Raw genomic sequence first — 14,810 nt, forward strand, 5'->3', positions numbered from 1 at the left:
CGAGTGTGCTGGGGGAGGGGGACCCACAGACATTTGTTGGGGCGCCTTAGGTGTACCTCGGAGGAGTTACACCTCCTTCTCACCTGCCTCTCAGTCTGGGAGGCCCCGGCCTGACCTGTGCCGGTGGACACCAGTCTCCACCCATGGCAGAGCCTAGAGGTCGAAAGGGGCCTCTCAAACTCCCCAGGGTAGGGCCACGTTAGCTGGGGTTTTGCTCTCCCCCCTCCCCAATAAGTCAGGGCCTTCTTCAAGCCAAGGGCCAGGTCCTCGGGTCCAGACCAGCTTACCTGCCCACTCCGGGTTAGACCTCTGCTGGCCACCCATTTCACCCCGGGATTGGGGACCTGGGACCCCCCGAGGGAACAGATGGGGGCGCAGGAGGGGGGGCCAGGCCTTTGCAGCCTAGGGGCTGGGTCCACATCCCTCGGAGAGGGGGACGGAGGCGAATTCTCAGACTCTGGGCAGGAGGGGTCCGGGGCCGTGTGCCCTCGCGGTCCTGGAAGCGGGTCCGGGCCGGGGGCGGGGGCCGCGGCGCCCCGGAAGGAGCAGCGAACGCCCCAGCACGCGGTGCCCGCTGCCGCGGCTCGGGAGGTGAGAGCGCCCCCGCCGCGCTCCCCGCCCACCCCGCGCGCGGCCGGGCCCGGGCCGGGGAGAGGCGCTGGGCGAGGCGCGGCAGCCGCCGGCGCTTTTCCGCAGCGCGGGCCCCGCTCCTCCTGCCCGCGCCCCGGCCGGCTCCCTCGCCCCCTTCCCCTAGGCGGCGGGATGCGTCGCCGGGCCCGGGCGGGGGCCGAGGGCCGAGGCCTGGCCGGCTCGGTGGGGGCCCCGGCGGCGGCCGCGCGGGACTGGGGACCGAAGGCGCGAGCGCGCCCGTCCCGGCGCCGGGGCGGGGGGAGGCGGGGAGGAAGGAGGGGAGGGAGGCGGGCGGCGGCGGGAGGGGGAGCCGGGGAGGCTCGGAGCCGCGCGGCGGGCGGGCAGGCGGGCGGGCGAGGGAGCTGGCGGCGGGGAGCCCCCCCGCCCCCCGAAGGAGGAGTCTGGCTCCCACTTGCTGCCTCGGACGCGCGGCAAGGCGGCCGCAGCCGGAGGAGCCCCCGCCCCTGCACGCCTCCCTCCCCGGAGCCGGGCCCCTGCCTCCCTCCGTGCGCGCTGCAGCTCGCGGCCGCCGCGGCCGCCGAAGAGGATCCCGGGGCCAGGTAGGGCCGGGGGCGGGCCGGGCGCGGGTCGGGGCGCGGCGGGCGCTGGGCGCGGACGCCGGGCCGGGCGGGGGCGCGGCCGGGACCCTCTCCAGGCGCGGGGTGACGCCCGCGGCGCGGCGCAGGGGCGCCCGCAAAGTTACTTTGGCTGCCTTTGCCGGGTGCTGGCGCCCTGGCCCGGCACCCCGGCTGCCCTGGCGGCCTAGCGGGTGCCGCTGGGAGGGGCTCGGCCGGGGCGCTGGACTCTTGACTGGGGCCGAGGGGTCAGCGAAACTTTTCCCCAGCTCGCCAGTCGCTGCTGGCTGCTGGCGGAGTTGCTGGTGGAAGAAGCGGATTGGTGGGGTGCAAGGGATGAAGATGGTGATAACAATAGCAGCCCCTAGTCGTTGAGAGCCTACTGTGCGCAGCGAAGCCCTTGCTGGTACTTGGGGACAAGGGAGGCGGGACTAATGCTGGTCTAGTGGCCACTTTTGCTAGGCATTGCTGCAAACTTCATCCATCCATCCGTCCGTCCATCCGTCCATCCATCCATCCATCCACCCATCCACCCGTCCATCCACTCACTCATTCTGTACATATTTATTACTGTCTGCCGTGCGCCGGGCACAGGGGATTCAGTGGCTGACCAGGCAGGTTCCAGCCACGCAGGCAATATTTCATGGACTGCTCAGGCTGAGGAACAGTTTTGTCTCGTGTGTGTTTATTCTGCGACTTGTTATGGGAGAGCGAATTCACGCATAGTCTCCCTGGAATCGGTGGAGACAGAAGAGGGTCAGTGTGAGAGCTGATGTGTCCGGGAGTCTGTGGCAGCTTTGGGTGCTACACCCACCGTGTCTTCCGTCCCCTCCCCTCCCCTCTCCCCTGGGGCTGGGAGGCTGGAGGTGGGATCGGGAGGCCCCACCCTGGAACTGGCCCCCGCGGGCCGCTCAAGCTGAGCTCTCTGGGAAGTCTTTGCCCAGTGATGGGTCAGAGCCTCTCCCAGCTCCACTTGGGGGCTTGATCGCCTCTCCCTCCCCATTTCCAAGGCCCCTATTGAACGGCCCAGCGGAGAGCTTGTCAAGTGGCAAACAATTATGAAATTAAACCAGTGAACAAAAGTGGGCTGGTGGGTGAATGGCTAGCTGGCCCCACAGGACTTGAATGGTGGTGTGAGGCTTTTTAGCAGGGACCAGCCATGCTGGGGGCCCAAGCAGACGCTACCGACGTCAATACCCTACCTGGTATTTGCAAAAAAAATTAAAAAATAAGATTAAACCAACTTCATGAATAATTTGTCACATTGGCTAAAATGCTCTGGGGGATGTCTCAGAGGCCACCGGCTGACTGCCACATTCAAGTTGGAAGCCAGGCCTCCATACACGCGAACCAACGCACTAAGAGACCATTTGGGGAGGGGGCGTGGATTTGGCTGGGCCGAGGCAGGCCTCTGGTGGCGGGGAGCACACCGGGGGCTGTAGAGCCAGCGGGGGCTGATCCGGAGGCATTCTGGAGCCGGGCACAGTGTAACTCGGGGACTGCGGTGTGGCGGCTGTGCATAATAAACTGTGCTTCATGACGCCCAGCTCCCTGCAAATTGGCTTTCCAAGTGGCAGCCCCACAGCACTTGTAAGATCTTTTTCCTGAAGATGGGCTTCTGCGAAATGGTTACATCTATTAGAGTGCCCCTGTGTGGACGTGCATTAATTGGCTGATGGCTATAGTCAAAAGGCGATAATCCGGTCACAGTGGTTTAGTCGTGTATTCGGAAGTGGTTCAGTGTGGGGCAGCCCTCCTATTTATTTCTTAGTCCCAGGAATTTCCGAAGACCTGGATTGAAGTAGGTCCCTATAACGTTGATGTGGGTAGGCTCAGAGTGTCACCTACATGCGATGCAGTTGCTGTGGGAACGCTTAAAATCATTCATATACACCCTAACCCTGTGGGCTGTGTTTATGGACAGATAGAGTAGGTCTAAGTTTAGGTAAGAGACTGGGGCTTTAAGATCTTTCTATTAGCGCCCAGACAGTGTCAGGGATACACAGACACATAAAGTAGCCATTCAAGAAAAGCCTGCTTTTAAAAAATTTCCCAGTCCACTATTAAATCTTCATCCGATGAAAGTAATTTAAGTTCATTTGTTTTCCCTTGAACTTGCTACATTCCCTTGTAGGCATTCACCTAACACAGGACACATCTCTCTGCACTTGTCTGAGGAATTAAGGATGGTAGCAGGATTTCACTGAAGGGTAGCACTCAAGGAGAAATGAAATCAGCATTCTGGGTGCGGGTTCTGGACTAGTGGAAAAAAGAAAACCTTCCTCAAAGTGCAGTCATCTTTTAATCTATCAAAATGATTTCGTTTTCCCAATTTCAGGCCTGTGAACTGACCATGAATTGCAGGGCAGAGGAAATGAATCATCCAGGCAAAGACTTTTAACAAGTAAATATTATGCACAGAAAAACATGCAATTAGTGGAGGTTAGTTAACGCCTTTCAAGTTTCGGCGGTGCACCGCAGTAAGGGTGGAATTTCTGCGTTATCCCTCAATTGTCTGTCAAAATCTTTAATGTGACAATGTGACATGTCTCTCCTATTGCCCCTCCCTCACCAGGAACAGAAAAAGGGTCTTTTCAAGCATCCCCCCCCCTTTCCATTCTTTTTCTCTCTGAGATCTCTCCGTTCAGCAAGTTGGTACCTTTGTCTGCCTGCACCTCTGGAGCGAGGGACCCTGGGGAAAGGGACTCCCCGGGTGCAGGAGCCCGGGAATGCGTTCTCAGGCTTGCTCTGTGCCCACCGATCACACTGTTAACGGTGTCGCAGATGTGAGACAGGCTGCCTGTGGGGTCTTCCTTCCGGCCAAACTTCTCACCCTCTAGGATCAGATATGCCAGACATTTGGGGGGCAGGGAGGAGAGGGGGCGAAGGGAATGCTTCACACAGCAAGAACCATCTAGGCTATGCTGGGTCGCCCTGAAAGCAATTCCCTGCAGCCGTGTTTCCTGGGGTGTGGATGTCCCCACGGAATGAGACCACCAGCTAGCATCCTCTCCAAACTGCCACTGACATTGTGTGACTCGGGTCTGAAGAAGTGACAAAAATGTAAAAAGCAAAAGCAACCCTAAGGGAGACAAAAAAAAAAGAGAGGCCCCCTTTTTGGGGGGTGGTGTTGGAGAGAAGGTATAAAGAGTTCCTCTGTTAATTTGATTTGCTGTGACTCTCCTTGGTCACAGGGCCATTCTGCTGCTAAAACAAATGCTTCACTTTATTTTGATTTCCCGCCCCCCCCCCCCCCCGCTAAGGAGACAAGACTTAGTTATGCTTTATTTCCATTTAAAATATCTGTGGCCAACAAGGGCAGCCCAATCCCATGAAAAAAAAAATCTTAGCAAATTGGGATTATATGTTTTAATTTTGGACTCAGATAGTGGCTTGAGATGTTCTTTGGTCTTTCCACACCTTTCTGTGAATTACCATGTGGCGGAGTTTTCTTGGACGTGAACTTGGCCAGCTTGATGTCAGACTCTGGTCGTACATCATAAGTAGATGCAGCTACTGCCCCAAAAAAGTCTCCCCTCTGGTTGATCGTGAGATGCGATGCATTGAGTTCAGACTCAAGGATGGAGTAGGTGCCTCTCTCCACCACCCCAACCCCAAACCCTGAAAGTTTGCTTCTATTGCATGACTTCACATTTCCATCCCCTCCTTCCAAGAAGGATTTGAGGCTCAGCGTTGCTACACATGAAAAGACTTTTAGCATCGCGCATGCTAATTTCATCACTTTAAGGAGAAAATGATGCCTGCCTTTCATTTCCCCTTCATTTCATTCTTTTGCATTTTCCGACAGTATCGCAGCCTGCAAGGCTGCAAAATACATTGCACCGGCTACCTGAGAAGTGTGAGCTCATCTCTGCACCCTGCCTTTCCCCCTTCGCAACGAAGTGCTTTTGGCGTTGCAATGCTCATGGAAAAGGCAAATGTTCCCTCCCCCACCCTAGGCTCCCTGCACAAAGGGGTGTGTGTGTGCGGGGGGTGGGGTGGGGGGGACGGGGTGTGTGTGTGTGTGTGTGTGTGTGTGTGTGTGGAGAATGGAGTTTTGCTTTTGTAAGTTTGTCATTCAGACACATTAGTTAATTGATCATACTTTGGAGATTTAATCCTTAATTGCAAATTCCCACATGATCACAAAAAATGCACTTAAACTGATCATAAAAATGGCAAAACCCCAATCTCAGACTTAAGTGTAGAATTACCATAGTGCCAATTTGATTATGCTTCAGTGACATCTGTTTAATAGATTTCCATGAGAACTGTAAATCCACGTTCACTTTCTTTGCAAATTGTAACTGAACGCTGAGCACCCCAGACCCTCTTGCTTCTCCCCCTCCCCAACCATGTGCATCCCACACCTCCATTAATGTTGAGTGTTACTTGACGCGAACGTGGGAAAGGGATTCAGAATGCTGATTTTTTTCACATGTAACTCGTATTTCCTTTTGTGTGTGGGTATGTGTGCGTGCTTGTTTGAAACGGATCCGAGCAGCTTCCCATCTCAACTCCACAGATACGCGACTCTCCAAATGCTTTATTTCGAAAACTAGGACATAGCACTTTGCAGAAGAAAAATCAGTCCATTCACCATTATTTATGTGATTGCTGATCTGCTAGATGGATATAGAAAGCACCAAGAATTATAATAATTTATGGAGCGGAGCACTGGTTTACAAACATATTTCTCAGCCCGAGCTTTGAGGGTTTCTTTGCTTCTCGGGCCTCGTTCGGTGCTCCGGCAATGGAGAATATTCAGAATTGGAAGACCAGCGGGGTGAACTGACTGCATTCATATCTAAAATTAAAGGAATAAGTGAGCAGCTATTTGTGGCAGACAGGACATGATCCAGTAAGTAGCACTCTTCATCATTCTGAAATAAAAGTACATAATTGGAAAATGAAGCGGCAGCGACTGCTTGGGGGGGGGGTAGGCGGCGAGGAATTAGAAAGTGTAATTTAAAATCATGTAGTCATAATTCAAAATGGGCCCAGCTAAAAGGTTTTAAAGCGGTAATGCTTTAAAGTCACTCGTGGTTGATCCTTTTTCAAGGAATATGGTCTAATTTTCACAATATTTGTGGATTTCTTCATCGACTTAGCCCATCGGCTTATTCAACGTGGCTGCTAATACCAGCTGCAGGCCAGTATTGTGGGTTTTTTTTCCCTTGGAAACCCACAGTTGATAAAGAAGGAGGTCAAACATAAGGGCTGTCATTTCAGACACATGGGGGGATTGGGTCTGATTTTTTTCCTACTGGGCTGTCTGTTCTTTTTCCTTTCCTTTGAGTTCCTATGTTTTTTTGTTTTTTTACCCTTTCTGACATTTTCAACTACTGACTAATCAATTGCATATTTTCAGGCATGAGCAAAACAACGGGGGAAAAAAAGAAACAGTTTAAAAGTGACTTTTGAGCTCGTGTGGAAGCATGGCCTGTAAAAGAATCATTCCCAAATCCTCACACCTTGGCACTTTTCTGTTACATATGATTCCTCCTGCATTTTGCTTTGAGGGGGCACAACTTAGGTGTTAGCGTGGGCGTGGTTTTTCTGCAACATTTTGCCGCCTTGCCGCTAAGTTCTCAACAAAAGCTTCGGCGAGCAGCGCGCGTTGGGCTGAGCTGGCTTCCTCTCTGCATCGCTCTGGGCGACCGGCCAGAGACAGTCGTCTGCACGCTGGGCTGACCCGTTGGAGGGGCTGGGGCTGCTGGCTGCCCCCCACTCGCGGTCCAGGGAGGAGAGGAGTGGGAGTGAAGACAGGGTTGGTATCCTGGGGACACTCTCCAGGTGTTGGGCTCCGTCAGAACGCTGCTGCGGGAAAGGCCCTCGGGGCAGATGTTTCTCGGGGTGGGGGGGCTTCTCCTGTTTAACGGACAGTCACCCCTGTGTAATCGTTGATTGTCATCCGAGTTTCAGACTCAGGACAGCACAGTATGGTCCTGGCCTCAGTTATGGCTACAGACATGCCAGTGATGGAGAGAGAGAGAGACATCGGTACCTTTTGGGGGTGGTCGCCTTAACAGCCTCTGGTTGGCCTTGATTACGGTGACCTTTACCCTTTATGACATTTTCAGCTATTGAAATGGAGGCACTTCTGAGAGCCGGAGAGGATGCTGGTCGTAATTACTGACCGGGGACAGCAGACGTGAACCGGGACTGTCCCGAGCCCACCCCAGCTCTGAAGAGCCTGAGGGAGTGGATATGCCTCAAGCCACGTGGCAAAGGGAAGCTATCTTTGGTCTGCAGATCGGTGACCCCGGCGGCAGCGCGGTGGCTTGTAGATTTCCCTTCCATATTTGTTGGGCAGGTTTGCGCTGCCGAGACCACCCAAGTGTCTCCTTTGCAGAAATCCACCTGCTATTAAGATGCTCCGTGTAAGCCGAGGTCCTTCTCAGTGTCTCCTTTCGGGCCTTCGGCACATGCTGGCGGGCCTCATAGTTTGGTAGGGGCCTCCTTGGGGGCCCTCCAGGCCCCTCCCCTCTACCTCCTCATAAAGGGGTCTGAGCTGCCCTGCTGATCTGTCCAGCTGCTCCTATGGGGCTCCAAGCCCTTTGATGGTCAGTTTCATATCTGAGTCATTTGGGTCCCAGAACAGGGCCCGCCCTCGAGGGGGGCAGTGGGCGTTTCAGAGCCGACTGGTGTTCTGTGGTGACCTGGGTGAAGTTTGCCTGGAAAACAAGTCAAGGGCAGGTGGTACACGGTGTGTCCAATCACAGCACCCTGGGAAATAGTGACCTCTGACCCACCCAGTACTGGATGGGAGGGCAGGGGCCGGGAGCCCCCGGATTATCTGAAAACCTCTGCTCGATTTTCGGAAGTTCCTGGAGGAGCTCCTGGAGGAGCTCCTGGATTTCATCGGAACTTTCTAACCCCAGTGGAAGAGACGCTTAGTGAGAACCTACTGGGTGCTGGCTCTCAGCCAGGTGCTTTTGCAGGTACCGTGTCCTGCACTCCTGCCAGTGGCTCTGGGAGGGAGGTTTAGCACCCACATGTTTACAGGTGAGAAACCCCAAATCTGAGGAGGTTAAAGCTGCTTTGGAGTCTGGGCTTGGTACCTGAGGGCCTGTATGGTTTCTCTTAGTCACTCATTCGTTTGTGTATTGTTTTGTCTCAGCTCAGACACAGGACGTTACTCCGGGAGCTTCGGCGAGAGAAACCCCAGGGAGGTCAGAGTGGGGGGGGGGGCGGAGCGGACATCCTCCCGAGGCCCCGAGCCAGGAAACAGGTGTGTGTGCACAGGTGGAGGTGGTGCGTGGAGCCTTCCAGGCGGAGGGCGGAACGGCACGTGTGAAGGCTCAGAGGTGGACCCCCGGTGTGCCGGGGAAACCTGGAGTGGAGAGCTTGGCCTGAGTGGTGAGGCTGGGGGCAGGTGTGGGCTCCCGGGCTGATCTAAGGAGCCGGGCTTCCCCGCAGGACAGCAGGTTGCTCCTGACGAGATCCAGTGTGTGGGAAGGAATGGCATGGTCAGAGTGCGCGTTGGCCCCTTGGTTCTGGAGGCTGGTGTGATGTGTGGCCTCGGTGACGCAGCAAGGAGTGCAGACAAGGTTGTGGAGGCAGCAGTGGGAGGTTGGGGTCCAGGTTGGCCTCTTGCCCGGGTATGAGCTTCCCGTGCCATCCGTCCCGAATAGCTAATTGCCGCCTGGTGCCTCGGCCGGCATCCAGCCTCCTCCTGGCCTGACTCGCCTCAAGGCACCTGAGGACCAACAAATAAACATCTCTGAGGGGAAGGCAAAAAGAGAAACCACCTCGTGAAAGAGTAAGACCTTTGAAAAGCAGGCCCTAAACAATGGAAGGAGGTTTTTCAACAAGAAGTTTTCAACTCTCCCAATCTGGGATGACTGGGCCTTTATGGAGGGGTCAGCACAAGGCTCCCGTCACCCCACCTGTCACCTCCTGACGGGACCGATGAGAAAGTGGAAGCGCAGAGGGGTTAAGTGACTGCCCAGGGTCCCGTAGCTAAACAGCACCGAATTTGAACCCTGAACCTCTGACCTCAAAGTCCAGGCCCTCCTCCATTGCAGAAGCACACCGGGGGCCAACAACAATAATATGATGAGACTGTTTATTGATGCTGCCTTTGCCTCAGGGCCTTTGCACTTGCTGTTCCCTCTGCCTTGGTTCTCTTTCCAGGTCTGGCTCCCTCTCAGCGTTCACTTTTGAGGTGATGGCACCTCTTTATACAGGCCTTTCTTGATCGTCAATTTAAAGTAACAACGCTCTTCTCCCCCAGTACTCATTATTGCATCACCCCATCCTATCTTCTTCCAGGTACATATGATTATCTGGAAGTATCTTTTCTATTTACCTATGTGTTTGCTTTCTTGCCCCCACCTCTGGTTCCTTGAGGGCAGTGACCTGTTGATTCTTTCACTGCTCTTTGTGGCACCTGGACCGGTGATGGCACATAGGGCCAAGGTCAACATTTGTTGAATCGGTAAATGCATTAATCAATCTATTCTACCCTCCTCTTTGTAGTCCCATTTCCTTCCTCCCCACTGGCACGGAGGAGGCCCCGGTGACCCAGCCAGGATGTGTGACTTGCTCAAGGTCATTCCACTGGACACAGAGCCAGGAGGGAGGCCCAGGTGGTCTCCCCCGCAGCGTTGCCTGCGTGCTGTGTTGTTCTGTGGACCAGGTGTAAATGCTTCCCAGCTCAAAGCCGTTTGTTTGGGAGTCGCTGCTCCCCCTTGGTGGATCGGCTGTATTCTCCGCACAGCGGCTGACGCTGCCGCAGCTCCATAAATATTAAATGGGTATTAAAAGAAGGCTCTGCGTTCCCAGTTTCCCTGATTTCTCTGAGCAGGGCCCATCGCAAACCCCCTTTATGTGAAATGCAGCGTTTCACTGCGGAGCGCCTCCCGGGACGCCTTGCAGCCTGCCTTCTCTGGCTGAGGCCCCCCGTGCAGAGAGGTTCTCCCCCACTGCGGCTAGCCTGGCTGCAGGGCGTGCAGGCGGCCACTCCTCGGGGGCAGGGGTGGGTGGAGGGCCCCATCCCCGCACCCCTCCCTCCGTCCATCGCTGCATCTTTCCCTCCATTTCTCCATCCTTCCATCCATCCCTGCATCCGTACCTTCACTCATTCGGTATTTATGAAGCATCTGTGATGATGGGCCCTGGGGTGAGGATGATGGTGATAAAAGCAACAATAACATTTCTGAGCATTTACTATGTGCTGGGCTCTGTGATAAGCAGTTTACATATGTCGCCTCATTTAATCGTCACGACCGTATGACATGGGTACTATTTCCTCTCCATTTCGTGGACGAGGAATGGGAGCCCCTGGCAGGTCGCAGAGCTGCTGGCGCTTGATCTGACGTACCAGGGTGAGCGAGGGAGACCTAGACTCAGCCCCCAGCGGACATCCAGGCTCTTCATGGGACCCTGGGACGAGGACCCCTGATCAAGACCTCTCTGAGGAAATACTGGCGTTGTTGAGGGGTGAAGGGTGAGTTTGGCCAGATGGAGAGGAGGCCGGGGGGGGGGGGCGGTGTCCAGGCTGCCTGTGTCCAGGTCTCAGCACCGCCCTCTCTCTGTGCTGGGCTTGGGCAAGAGACCTCACTTCTCTGTGACACACCGTTCTCGTCTGCAGAATGGGAGGTATTGGAACACCTGTGTCGTAGGTAGGTGGTGAGCCTTGAAAGTGTTGGAACTGCGTGCTCTGAACCAGCGCGCAGCACTCGTTAGCTAGAGGCCTCTGGGCACTGGAGCCTGCTGGGCACAGACCTGTGTGGCTGGAGTGTGGGCAGGGCCCGTGGGCCCTGGGTCCTCATCAGAGGAGCCACGGTAAGGATTTCAAGCAGGGGCTTGATGTAGTCAGCTTACATTTGAGAAAACGGCGGTTCTTCGGGGCTCCTGGAGCTGCCCCCTTTGTTCACACTGGACACCCCTGGACCACAGGTGCCCCAGCACCTGGGCAGCACCTGCCCACAGCAGGCCTTCCGCACACAGGTCCCCGATTGAACTGAATAGCGATTATAATGGTAACGGCGAACATTAGCCGGGCACTTGGTACCCGCCAGGCACTGTGCTCAGAATTCCCGTTCGTTTAACCTGCACAGCTGCCCTGGGGGGCGATGTTACTGTTATCAAACCCACTTCCCAGAAGACGAAGGTAAGACTTAGATTAGGAAGTTGGCTTAAGGTCACACAGCAGGTCAGCTCCAGGCTGGGCCTCAAACTCTTGTTCAGATCTGGGCTGTTGGAGCCCCGGACCTCGGCGTCCGCTGCCTTGAGGCCTCTCCCGGGGGTAAATAGGATGGGTACAGGCCCCGAGGCCTGGACACCCTGACTCACCCAGCTAGGAGGCCGGCCACGCTGCATCCGCTGGGGGAGCCGGTTCCTTAGAAACAACAAACAGGACAAAGAACCGGAGCAAGTGCGTCCTGGAGGGAAAAGGCTGACTGTTTTCTCCTTATCTTCCCAAGTGGAGAGGAGGGATATGTATTCTGAATCAGGGTGCATTTTTCGCGGGGGAGGATAGTGACGGGAGAGCAGAGGTGCTATTTATGGCACCTTGTATGGGCATGATTGTTGAGAGTTAAAGAAATTAATAATCCATTTCTCCTTTGCACCTAATTAAAATGTTCTCCAGTCTCTAGTTTTTGTCATTTTCCTAATCTAATTTGTTTTCTGACTGTGTCCATTCTTCTTCCACGTGCAAAGCAAAGGGGATTTTTCTTCGTTTAACGTGACTGGGATCTGACTGTCCAGGAATAGTTTAAATGATGTTGTTTTCTCCTTGGTTAAATGAAGTGCAGATACAATGGTCGGAGGGTCTTAGTGACCAAAAACCCAAACAAAACAAATCTTTGAGGCATTTCCTATTGACATAGTTAAAAAATTATGGAAAAGCACAAGAAAGAAGATGATTTAATGAGGAAGCATGGGCCGTCATGGCAAGAGTGTGTGTCAGGGTCGGATGCAGTCTTATCCAGGACCTACGTTTCCGAGATTCCACATAGCCAAGTTGGAATCAAAAAGGGACATTTGAATCTAGTAACTCCAAATGCAAACTGTACTTTCCGATGAAAGAAAGGAAAAAAATATATAGAGCGTGCGTAAGCTGTGATTTGAGTGGATTCAAGGTTTGACTGGGAACATAGGAATTCCTGAGATCCTTATAAGGCATCTGAGAAGGTTGTTGTTGTTTTTAAGTAGAGTCCCACCCCACGCCGACCAAGGCCACCCTCTGAGCTGAGTTGGTGTATGGCAATCGTTCTGGGAAAATCCCTTCTCCGGGCGCTGCTAAAAAGATATCTTTAGGCGAAATGGTGGCTGATGAAGGAATTTGTGCCCGTGCTCGGGCTTGTAGGGGTGTGGCCGTGTGGGAGTGTGTTGGGGGGGGCGGGTCTGAGGGGAGCAGGTGGGGTTGGAGGTGAATCCTTCCTATTCCCCAGTTCCGAAAGGTAAAACTTACCTTACCTGTTTCCAGAATACCAGCCATTGTCTTCTGAATCTCACGGCCACGCTGTGGGCTCTGGGGGGTTTTGTCGAAGGCAAAGAAAAAAAAAAAAAAGTCTTAAGTATTTAAACATGTTGGACCATGCATGCATCCGTCCATGGCGTTGTGGGTTTTTTTTTTTTTTTTTTTTTGGTCCCCTCCCTCCCTTCCCTTTTCCTTTTACCAAAGTATATTCATCAAACTGCTGAGTTGGAAAGATTTGTAATGAGTTTTTGAGCTGTACGACTGTGTGTTTTTTTTTTTTTTCCTCTCCCCCGCCCTCTCCCTCTTTCTAAATCTTCATCTGACATTAAATAAAGCAAATCCCAAACAGATTAACTGTCGCACGGCTCTGCTCCATCTCCTCAGTCTGTTCCCAGGTCTGGCTCGGGGCCGGGCGGCGGGAGATGCCCGGGCGGCCTGCGGAGGTCCATGTGGCGCGCTAGGTGGGATCCCGGCGTCCTGAAGGCAGAGGCCCTGGCCCTCCTGCCCTGCGGCCTGGGCATGGCCTTCTCCCAGTCCCACGTGATGGCGGCTCGGAGGCACCAGCACAGTCGGCTCATCATCGAGGTGGATGAGTACAGCTCCAACCCCACCCAGGCCTTCACCTTCTACAACATCAACCAGGGCCGCTTCCAGCCGCCGCACGTGCAGATGTGAGTGGGCGCCCGGGACGGGGCTGCTGGGTGGAAGGTGTGGGTGGTGAGGGCCGTCCGGGGTGGGCTCTTGGACTCGGGGTGCCTCCAGGCTTCTGGGCCCAAGCGTTTCATGCAAAGGTTCTGGAATCCCCAGATCAGCGAGGCTCTGAGTTGGGAGGGATGTGGGAGAAGTTGCAGCGTGCTGGCCTGTGGGCCGATTCTGGCCTGGAGTCTTGTTTCATTTGGCCAGGAGAATGTTTTACAAATATTGAAAAATGAGGTGATTGCAAATAAAAATCCAGACTTCTGGCTTTGCCGTACAAAACCCAAAGTCCTGGCAACCCCAGGCCCATACGTCCTTGTGGCAGTGTCTGGGGGGCTGAGTTCCAGCTGCCCCTTCTTGGTATTTGGTATTGGGTTACTGACCCCCTGGTCTCATTCACGTTCCTCGTTGTACAGATGGCGGGGGGGGGGGGGACGAGGCCCAGAGAGGGGACGGGACTTGCTGCAGGCCCCATGGCAGGGGAGGGCCCTGGGCTGGCCTGGCTGGCCTCTCTTCCCCAAACCCCTCCCTTTTGCCCAGACCCCCTTTGCTTCTGTTGAAGAAGCAGAGATGCTTTCCAAAAGGACTGGGGAATTCTGCTGCCTGCCCTTTGGGGCTGATGGAAAATACCAGGGGTGCCCCAGCCGTGGGGCCGCAGCGAGAACATAGACTTGGGACTCCTGTGCACAGGTAGAACCTTTCCCCCGTTCCCTGGATTTTTTTCCAGTGGCGCAGGTGGCACAGGGTGGAGGTAGATAATTTCCTGGCCCTGCCCCGGGCGACTCCGGGTGTTGCCAGAACATCCGCCTCCTCCTTTGTCCCCGCTGCCCCCTCCCATCAGCCCTGCGCCACAGGGCTTACCTGGTGAGGAAGCAGAGGCCCGGACAGGTGACCCATGCGAACCCACACAGCTGGCAGGCGCCAGAACTGACACCCGTCTCCAGCCCAGGGCATTCTCCACGCTCAGCATCCTTTTGCTGTGACGTCTCTGGACGTAAGTATGTACGTGCCTCCATGTGAGACTTTAGACATTGTAGAAACTTCTCTCAGCCCCTTTGGGGTGCCCCTGTGCTGGGTCTGGGTCTCTGACAAGCCCCTGACGAGGGGGGAGCCCCACGACTTCCCAGTGAGAGCACAGGGAGGTCAGAGCTGTGGTGGGGGATGCTCCTGGTCTCTGGGGCTCGGAGCAGGCCCCCCCTGACCTCCAGCCTGGGTCAGATGCCCCCATGAGGACACAGACCCCAGCTTCCTCTAGGACCTTGAGTACCGTCTCTAGGGGGCAGTGGTCGCGTGAGGTATTAGCGGCTGTCCCTTCGGGGAGACGGGAGAATGCGGCCCACGTAGAGAAGGAGCCAGGGGGTTTCCACCCTCCGGCCGGGAAGTGGGGTGGGGAGGTGGCTGCCTCTTGTTACTGTGTGGTTCCCTCGGGACTGGTCTTCTGTTGTAGAGGATGGGTGCAGAGACATCGTTCATGG

The 14,810-nt window shown here is 55.1% G+C and overlaps 1 protein-coding gene across 4 annotated transcripts in view; it reads left to right on the plus strand.

Annotated features, from left to right (window-relative positions):
* The first annotated feature begins 984 nt into the window (after nt 1-984).
* Nucleotides 985-14,810, plus strand: part of MPPED1 (metallophosphoesterase domain containing 1) — a 78,170-nt gene continuing 64,344 nt past the window's right edge. The window contains exons 1-3 of one of the 4 annotated variants that reach the window (XM_067010360.1): nt 1,142-1,190; nt 5,731-6,066; nt 13,024-13,310. In XM_067010360.1, the coding sequence (XP_066866461.1) occupies nt 13,087-13,310 (224 nt within the window). In that variant the 5' untranslated portion in view covers nt 1,142-1,190; nt 5,731-6,066; nt 13,024-13,086. Of the gene's footprint in view, nt 1,191-5,730; nt 6,067-10,463; nt 10,660-13,023; nt 13,311-14,810 lie in introns of those variants that run through there. The other 3 variants (XM_059080964.2, XM_067010361.1, XM_067010362.1) reach the window with 3 other exon arrangements.

Source organism: Kogia breviceps, chromosome 12 (assembly GCF_026419965.1).
Source record: "Kogia breviceps isolate mKogBre1 chromosome 12, mKogBre1 haplotype 1, whole genome shotgun sequence".
Lineage (NCBI taxonomy): Eukaryota > Metazoa > Chordata > Mammalia > Artiodactyla > Physeteridae > Kogia > Kogia breviceps.